The 10,319-nt window shown below is 36.5% G+C and overlaps 2 protein-coding genes across 2 annotated transcripts; both read right to left on the bottom strand.

Moving 5' to 3' along the window:
- Positions 1–234: 234 nt before the first annotated feature.
- On the bottom strand, positions 235–853 carry LOC110940112 (protein ELF4-LIKE 1). The gene has a single exon (XM_022181670.2). The coding sequence runs from the start codon at positions 814–816 to the stop codon at positions 427–429; it is 390 nt and encodes a 129-aa protein (XP_022037362.1). The 5' UTR covers positions 817–853; the 3' UTR covers positions 235–426.
- Positions 854–8,380: 7,527 nt separating this feature from the next.
- LOC110942762 lies at positions 8,381–9,004 on the bottom strand. Its single transcript, XM_022184526.1, has one exon. It carries the CDS (start codon positions 9,002–9,004, stop codon positions 8,381–8,383), a length of 624 nt encoding a protein of 207 aa, XP_022040218.1.
- Positions 9,005–10,319: the final 1,315 nt, after the last annotated feature.

Below are 10,319 nucleotides of genomic sequence, written 5' to 3'. Positions count from 1 at the left end.
AATACGAAAAACATAATAAAAAAAAACTTTTAAAGGTCTACATAAAATTCGGTACCGGTACTCGTTTTTACCCGTACCCGTACCAATACCGAAAGTACCGAATACCAAAATCAATAAAACCGGGTGCCGATACATGTACCAAATACCTAAAATCGGTAGAGGTACGATACAAGTACGGGTATTTGGGAAAAAAAAGCCCATCCCTGTGTAGCAGGCAGAGATCAATTGTCAAGCTAGCATCAATCAATCTACCATAACAAACTCACACCAATTGATCATTCAACATTATTTCTAGACACCACCAATAACAACAAACAAACAACAAATAGACACTCACACAGCTGACTTTATTAAAAGACCAACACAAACACAAAACCTTTATTAAAACCCGACCCGACCGACCGAATTTATTAATCGTAATACACGTCACGAGTCCGCAATCTCCATCTTATCATTTTTACTCTTGACCCGTCGCTGCTGAACCAGCTTCGAGAAATTAACCGACAGATTCGAGTAAACATCACTCACCTTTGAAATATTCCCATTAATTTCCTGAATCAATTTCACATTCTTCACCAAATTATCCGGAATCTTCGACTGATGATTGTCGTTCACCTGTTGAATCAACAACCGGTTCTGATCTAACGCCGTTTGCGCTTCCTTGAAACCCTTGCTCAACGTCTCCCATGCTTCCACGTCACACTCCTCTTCGCCGTCACCGTTTTCTGTTTCCGTTATCCACCGATTCGACGTCGTTTTGTCCTTTCTAGGTTTCGATTTCGATTCGTAATTTGTTTCCTCAACAGAGGAATCCATAGAGAAAACGGAAAAGTAAAACAAACGACTGTGTCGAAAAGGCGGCTTTTTTTAATTGTTTTTGTGCACTTTGTGGTAAAGTGACGGGTGCTGTGTGGGTTGTGAGGTGACGGGAGATGTGGAGCGTTGGATTTGGTGACGTGGAGATTGGGGATTTAGTTGTGAGGGGAGAACGTGACGGTCGGTGAGTTTAAGCGTTGAAAAGTCGTATGGATCTTAAATGGTGCTGTGATTGGGTCACGTATACGGGAGAGAGAAAATATCTTCGGAGATTGGAGTTACGGAAATAGCCCTTACACTTTTGAAACTTGCTGTTTTTTACCTTGAAAAATGAGTTTCTTGTTTTTGAGCCCTCACTTTTTTTTGGTAATGTTATACCAAAAGAAGCCTAGCAAGACGCTAGAGCGAAAATAGTACAATACAACATGCCATTTAGGCATGTTATGTGCCTTTGCTCTGATTTTGATTCGTAAGAATGTGACCGCTTTTATCTCCTACACCACCGCCTTCGTTGGATGACTATTTTTGTTGTTGAATATCTTCTTGTTTGAGTCTTCCAGATACACCAGAGTGGACTCAACAAAATTACTCTGATTAGCCTCTACGTTGGTTTTGAACCCCTAAATGAATGAGTTAGTTACTTACTTACAATTGTTGGGTGGAGATTATTCAGGACACATAGATTTGATCTACCTAATTATTATGATATGTAAGTTTTTTTTCCTTTCTATTAAGTTGTGATTTTTATGTAGGCTTTGTTATCTATGTTAATTATATAATTTCCAAATATGTAAATAAAAAAAATAATAATTTCCAAATATTATAAATATGTGAATCAAATCATAATTACCATATGCAATATTGGTCTTAGGATTGTGTAAAAAGGCCACTTTTCGTGAGAAGTGTGAGGAGACATAAAAATTCATATGTAGACATCTTGTTTTGGACTTAGGCATAATATTTTGGGTTGTTTTGGAACACAACAATTTAAGACACAATGCAACGAATTCTAGGCTTAAAACTTAAAACATCATGCTAAGAACGTTAAGTAGTGTGTTTTAAGTGTTAAGCAGTGTGTTTTAAGTTTCACGCCCATAATATGTTGCATTGTGTTTTAAATTGTTATGTTTGGTGTTTTTCTTGCTAAAACAGCCCAAAACATTATGCTTAAATTCAAAAAATGATGTTTACATGTCAATTTCTATGCCTTCTCACACTTCTAAAAAAAAAAGTCGAGAAAACTCACTCTGCAATATTGATATAAAAAATGTAACAAGTTAAAAACTTATGGTTGTATAGCCAAATTGTGGATCGGGGGTGGGTGGGGGTTGGTGCTTAGGGAGAATAAACTAATAAATTGGTGACAAAAATATTCTTAAGTCTCGTTGTGTTGTGCCCACCAATCACACTTGCCTTCACTATCACAACCCACTTCTCATTTCTTAAATTTTAAGAAATAAGCAAAAGGCATTATACACTCAATTTTTTAAGGGACGTTCGTTTTTTTCTCCTTTTTTTTCCTAGGGCATCTATGTTTGAGTGTAGGGCCTAACTTTTTTTATTTAGGATCCTAATCCTTGATGAGCACTTTGCTTCGAGGTTCCAATAGATGTTCCACTGTTTCATATACGTTCTGAGGGGTTGACATTTGAGCAATCTCCCACGTCTATTTCTAACCACTTTGGCATCTTCAAAACTGTTCGGATCTTGGTACTTTGGCAACCCCAAGAAGCATGCTTGTGTACGTTTGTTTGCTTTTCGTTAAAGCATGGATCAGTCAAGAAGTTTTATATATTTAGTATTGGAGCATTGCGGTATTGATTCAGGGTTTCTAAAACTTTCTATCAGAAAGCAATTGTTTTTTTTTTTTTTTTTGAAAATTTCTTTTATTTTTGTCGTCTGTGGGACTTGAACCCAAGACCTCCAACCCTAGGTGTTTCTAAATGTGTTGCCTTTGCCAATGGTCACCAACCCCAATTAGAGGGCAACCGGTCATTCATTGGAATCTAAATTGTGGTGAAGTATGGCTTGTTTCATTGGCATATGCATTTAATGAAGATCTTTTGTTTTGTTGTCTTAACACATTTTTTTGAATGATAACGGATTCTATGATATATAGAAAAAAGGGTCAGCAAAGGCTGTAAAACCCGGGTACAATAGGAAACAAAACGAAACATATATGCATACTATGCTATTACATCGCTTATGTTAAATTCACACCATCTCTCCTAGTTGAGATCCTTTAACTTCAATCTTTCTTTAAGCAATAAAAATAAATTCACTGTAACACATATGACATCAAAGTAATTAGACTTAAAGCTAAAAGTAACACCCACGATAATAATACATTTAAAAAAATAGCATACGTAATTTTCAATTATTAATTTTAGATCATACAAAGTATTACAAACCATTTAAAGAATTTATAATATTGGGTGCCACCTCTGGTACATTACAATAAAATCATAATACAAATATACAATTGTAAAGTTCACTATATCGTCCAATTATTTATGCGCATGGGTAGCTAAATATGCCAAGGCTTGTCAAAAAAGAAAAAAAAAAAAAAAACTTCCCTACCCTTTCATCATTGACTCATTTTTAATCATCTTAACTAACCTAAAATAGTACCCATTAGGCTTTAAAAACAAGTGTCAACTATAATAGTTGAGTAAGACAAATGATAATAATCATAAAACATATAAAAACATCATTTACTTCATTAAATCGTAAAACAAGTAAAAACATTCCCTTCTTCATCAGATTTTCTCATTGTTCCGTATGTGTAACAAGTTATGATCCAAGTAAACACCACAATAAACTTGCTAAAGCTGATGTTATTCCTTTAAACCATCTTAATGAATTTATCCTCATAATATCTTTATTATAATCTCCTTATCATTCACTCTTTACAAGTTCATCTTCCATTTATTTATACGTACAATATTTATCATGTGATCTCAATCGTCATTTTTCATCGTGATCCTTTGTAAAACCGAATTATAAAACCAACACTCCATATTACACCGTAAAAAAATCATCTTGGGGTTCCTCTAAAAGATGAGAAATGTCAAATTTGTTGAAAGACAAATATGTACTAGGAAAAAATGGCTAGAGTTTATTCATTAGAAAAATATCAAGTACATATGAAAAGAAAACAAACATTATATAGTCGGGCTATAGGCTTACTAGCTAATGGTCCAAAGCCCACAATAAACTAATAAACTAAACTTATATTTTATTATGCTAACATCCCCCATCAAACTCACAATGCAACAGTAATAAGCATTGAGAGTTTATCACATAAGAACCGGAACTGAGAAACCGATTGAGCCTTGGTAAAAATATCCCCAATCTGCGAGGCAGATGGAACAAAAGGAAGCGAAATTGTCCCAAGCAAAAAATGTTGTCGAGTAAAACGACAATCAATCTCAATATGTTTTGTTTGCTCATGAAAAACAGAGTTCATTGCAATCTACATAGCACTTTGGTTATCATAATGTAAGGGGGTAGGTTGAGAGATTGTAATATCTATATCTGCAAGAAGCCATCGTAACCAAACAATCTCACATGTGGTCACAACCATAGCACGATACTCGGCCTCGGTAGAAAATCTTGAAACAACATCTTGTTTCTTACTTTCCATGAGATTAATGAATCTACCAGGAAAACTCAAAAACCAGTGGTGGATTTACAATCATTATGCTCACTATCCCAATCAGCATCACTGTAGACATGCAACTCCATAGAAGATGTTGAGGGAAACATTTTACCCTGAAACTTAGTGCCACAAAGATGTGTCAGAATACGAAAAAACATCTCCCCAGTGTACAGATGTAGAAGTAGTAACAAACTAGCTAACTACGTGAACATCACGAGCAATATCTAGACGAGTAACTGTAAGATAAATCAAGTTGCCTACAACAGTACGATACAAACTCAGATCAGTCAAGGGAACACCGCTAGTGTGAGAATACCGCGCATTAGTTTCAAGAGGAATGTCAACAGTTCTATTATCAGAAAGCCTTTCGCGCTAAAACACATCAGAAATATATTTTGTCTGAGAAAGAAGGTATCCTTTCTGAGACTGTGCCACCTCAATACCCAAAAAATATCATAACATACCAAAATCCTTCATAGCAAAGCGGTGAGCAAAATCACGCTTCAGGGACTCGATACTTTCATAATCATTTCCTATAATAATCATATCATCCACATATAGAGACAAAAGAATGCGTCCCGCATTCGTACATCGGATAAATAATGTTGAACTGTGATTACTAGGAATAAAACCAAGGGAAGTAATCATTGTAGAGAATTTCTTAAACCAGGTACGAGGGGCCTACTTGAGGCCATATAGAGCTTTCTGAAGCCGACAAACTTCAACGAGCTGATGAGCAATGCCTGGGGGAGGAAGCATGAAAACCTCCTCATGGATATCACCATTCAGAAAGGCATTCTTGACATCCAGTTGACAAATCTTCCATTGAAGAACATATGTAACTACTAGGAGAGTATGAATTGAAGTCATTTTTGCCACTAGGGCACATGTCTCCTCATAATCCATACCATACTTTTGTGAGTATCCTTTTGCTACAAGTCTGGCCTTATATTCCTCAACGGACCCATCAAACTTTCTTTTTATCTTATATACCCAACGAAAACCAATTGCATGTTTACCAGGTGGTAGTAGAACCAAATCCCATGTGTGTGTGTGATGAAGAGCAGTGAGCTCTTTAGCCATAGCATTTCGCCAAAGAGGATTAGAGACAACCTCTCTATATGATCCAGGTTCAGACATATGATGTATATTTGCGATGAAAGAAGCAAACGAAGCCGAGTAAGTAGAGTAGGTAAAATCTGGTAGTTTGGTGGATTTATATTTACGAGAGGACCTTCTCAGAGGTAGAACTGCCTCAACAGATAAAGGAGTTGTCTCAGGCATAGTTGGATCTAAAGTTGTGTCTTGCGATGTATGTGTATCTGGAACTGACCCATCGGGTGCTACCGGTCCATCAAATTCTACTGGTCCATCAAATCGACCCACCCTTAGTGGATACAGGTGATGGACCCACACATCAGAATGCACAATATCAAAAGGAGCAAAAGAATTAGAGATAATATGTTCAAAAGGCATAGTAGAAAACTTTGCAAGTTTGCAACCACTGCAATTAGATATATCACAAGTGTTCAACTTACCCAAATCACCCGTAGAAACCAAAAACCTTAAACAAGACGCTAACACGTGTTTCAATCGAGAATGCCACCGATAAAAATCAAGAGATAAACGACTCAAGCAAAAGGATGACAAGACAACACTAGAAACATCAACATCAATTTCTTTGAAATTATCCAAGATATAAAGTTCACCTACCCTAAGGTCGGTTCGAATCACCTTCATACAACATGAATCTAATACACAACAAACAGAATTAGAGAAGAAAACCTAATGACCCAGACTTGCACAATTGCTAACCGAAACATGGTTTAAAACAAGATTTGGAATATACTAGACATTAGTGAGAGAAATATGAGGAGTAACACTAGATCCAACACCATCTATTCGCATAGATGTAGCACTAACAGACACAGCAAACACAAAAGAACCAGATGTCAAAGATACAAAAGATGATAAGTAGGGTGACATATGTTGAGATGCACGAGAATCCAAAATCCAAATGAATGAAGGAATACCTGAAGTATTGGACGACGACATGCCTGAATATAGATACAACCTAAATTACTCAAAAACCCGAGAATCTGAAGTAGTCATTAGAACTTGACCAAAAGTGCATTCAGATTTGAATGTGTTGTTGTTGTTGTATTGTCTTGTTAAGCAAAAATAGACACTGAGACTGTTAGAACCACACTTTCGTTGAAGAAATATGACCAAAAATTTTTACTAGAATCATGAACTTTAAATGTACTAATATCATTAATACATAATTTTACAAAATTTGGGCATGACCCGTCCGTAAAACGAGCATACCCTTGTTTTAATCCATAATCAAGACAATGCCATTCTACAGATACTACTAAAACCAACACATAGAATACTAAAAAGTGTGTCTACCAACCAATTGTTCAAAAGGTATTTTGACCCAAAACACTAATACAAACTAGCGGAAGCGCATGGTAAGACATATGTCTTGAACACGTGCTCGCTCCAATTCGCCGAGTCGCCTAAGTTGAGGATTTACCTACATTTAACAACAAGCTTTAGAAAGTTAGTCATAATACTTATTTCGCTTAAAACACCAACTTTTTAATTGCATTAATTTATATACTATCCTTTCTTTTACGCATTCGATTACCCAATTAAATGGGTATGGCATATACTCTTATAATGGAATTCAAGCATACCACTTACGACCCGGTAACATCGGGTTAATTGCTTTCAACATAAACCTTTCGTTCTATCCGTATAACGGATGAACTTCATACTTTCGTTATTGCATTCATGACCTCCCGTACTAAACGTATGGTACCATATTCTTACTCGACATGGTTCGACTCGAACCGGTCGACTTGCATAGCATATTGTAACTTTCGTTAGCATAACCAAATCCGCAAAGGATTTGCTATCTACTACTTTCTAACCAACCTAATCATTGTAACAAGGTTTGTTTTTCATAGTTTAAACGAAATGTAAATAAGGTTTTGTATGCAACGGAACATACCTCGGTCTTGTGATCCTTCCGATTTCTTAGAATTTGAACCTTCTTCCTTCACGCCTATATCAACACATTCATTCCTTCGTTTAGTACCCACATTTCATTCCATTATGTTCCAAATTACATATAATTATTCTTTCAAGCATTTCATCAAACACCTAGTGTGCGTTACATTAATAAAGCATAATGTACAAACATTTAAAGCATGACTTTGCTAGTTCATCCTATATGCGATCAATAATCACTCTAGTTCTTGCAATTCCTTTAGTCTACATCAATTTATCTAGCATTCAAGTATTACAAGCAGAATCACATATCAAGATTACATATAATCATAATCCCTATAATCTTCCTATTCATAACACAATTTCACAAGGTGGGTTTTATAGAATTTTCTTTCAATTAAACTAAAATCAAGCATGATTTCTACTCTAGGGAGTAACCCTAACATCTAATTAACAAAAATCATACCACGAATTCATGATTGGGTTGAAACCATTTTTCTACAATTCACCAAATTCAGAAATTCGACTTACCACTTCACTAGGTATGCTTAGATGATCGAAACTTTAAAACATGCAGCTAATTAACATTGATTTTTCCTTGTCAATTGGTGAATTTTGCAAGAACAAGGGTAAACCCTTGTTTTCCCTGCTCTTGATCGATCCCAGAACACACACAGGGTGTGTGTTTGTGGTTTAGACATAATTAAACCTTACTTAATTATGATTTTTCACATTACCCCCTTGAAACTTGTTAAGTGTTTGATTTAAACACTTCCCATGATTTAACTTATTCTTGTATTAAAATAAATTTCGGGATGTTACAAGTCTACCCCCCTTAAAAGAGGTTTTGTCCCCAAAACCTGTGGACATAACAAATTCAAACATTTACATACCCAAGAGAAAGGAGTAGTGCTTCCTCATTTCATCTTCCGCTTCCCATGTAAGTTCCGACCCCCTTCGATGTTGCCATTGGACCAGTACTTGTCTAACAGCTTTGTTACGAAGATTCTTCACTTTAATGTCTTTAATGGCTATTGGTCTTTCGACATAATTCAACCCCTCGTCCAACTCGATGTCATCGAGAGGTACTAACGCTGTATCATCCGCAATACACTTTATCAACTGCGACACGTGGAAGGTATTGTGAATTCCGTCTAGTGAGGACGGTAACTCTAATCGATATGCAACCCTTCCAACTCGAGCTAAGATCTTAAACAGCCCGATATATCGAGGGCCTAACTTACCCCGTTTACGGAAACGGATTATGCCCTTCCATGGTGATACTTTCAATAGAACATAATCTCCGACCTGAAATTCAATAGGGCGCCTTCTCTTGTCTGCATAAGCTTTTTGTTGATCCTGGGCTGTTTTCAGTCGAGCTCTAATTAATTCAATCTTTTCATTTGTTACTGCTATTAAATCACTTGGCACAAGCTCCCTTTGCCCCACTTCACCCCAACATACGGGAGTTCTACATTTCCTCCCGTATAGTAGTTCGTAGTGTGCCATTTGAATACCACTACGGTAACTATTATTATAGGAGAATTCCACTACTGGTAAATGGTCATCCCAACTTCCTCCAAAATCTAGGGCACACGCTCTCAACATATCGACAAGTGTCTGAATGGTTCTTTCTGACTGGCCATCAGTCTGAGGGTGGTAGGCAGTGCTTATGTGTAACTTCGTGCCCACACTCTCGTGAAACTTTTGCCAATAACGAGAAGTAAATCTAGTGTCCCGGTCCGAGACGATTGACACGGGCACCCCGTGTCGAGATATGATCTCGTTCATATAAATTTCTGCCATCCTCTCGGAAGAGTAAGCTTCTTTGATGGGTAGAAAGTGAGCGCTTTTCGTAAGTCGGTCTACGATTACCCATATTGTATCATGCCCTGATGTGTGAAATATATATTAATTAAATTCAACAAGTTTTAAAAATTGGAAAAACCCGTAAACCACACACTACCGGCAAGTGTACCGGTCGTAAGTAGTAAAACAAGTAAGTTCGAGTATCGAACCGTGGACACAATCTAGCAACTCTTGATACTAAACCTCTATCGACCCCTAGCCTAATAAATTGGTTTTGTTCTAAGAAGAATATTTTTAAACTAAAAAGCAATTTAAATAAATAGACGACCAAACAGCAGCAAGCGCAAACAACTAGAGACTGGACTGAAACTCAAGTATGGGAAAAATAGGTTACCTAGGTAAGAATCCCTAGAATCATGCATAAAATCCTAACCTTGGTTTCGAATGAAGACTATGCCTAACCCGATAAACCCCCGGAAGGTAAACCGAACCTGACAGTATGACAAGTGATGAAATGCTAAAATGGACTGACTCGAGTTATCGACCACCAAATCCCACAACTATCAGGTATAAAGCAATTTATTTACTAAAACCCTCAAATTATGAAGCAGAAATAATTAAGAACACCGAGACCCTAGAAAACTCTAGACGCGAATAAACAGATGAACCCGAGTTATCGGCCACCCAAACTGCCAAACAACGCCCAGCTAATAACCTAGCAATTCTAAATTAGATTTCTCACCTCTAGAAAAGATTGCACGTTTTAATTAATTGGTTTTAATAATTATTAAACTTGAATTAGATTTCTCACTTTCAATGTCTAGACTGAAAGATTACAACCTAGACTGACTCCCGGCTCTAAAGTATATTTCTAAGTATCTAGAGCAATGGAACCAACAAATAAATTATCAAACCAATCAAAACCAACACACAAATATTTAGAATCAGGTTCAAAAATTATAACTTATAAATCATCACATTCATTCAAAACCAAAAGTTAATCATTCAAACAATC

This window comes from Helianthus annuus, chromosome 5 (assembly GCF_002127325.2).
Source record: "Helianthus annuus cultivar XRQ/B chromosome 5, HanXRQr2.0-SUNRISE, whole genome shotgun sequence".
Taxonomy (NCBI): Eukaryota; Viridiplantae; Streptophyta; class Magnoliopsida; order Asterales; family Asteraceae; genus Helianthus; species Helianthus annuus.
This window is presented reverse-complemented; position numbering and strand designations above follow the sequence as displayed.

What these genes read in the sequence shown, in the direction of transcription:
- LOC110942762 (XM_022184526.1), bottom strand. Translation starts at nt 9,004, where the DNA reads ATGGCACACTACGAACTACTATACGGGAGGAAATGTAGAACTCCCGTA.
- LOC110940112 (XM_022181670.2), bottom strand. Translation starts at nt 816, where the DNA reads ATGGATTCCTCTGTTGAGGAAACAAATTACGAATCGAAATCGAAACCT.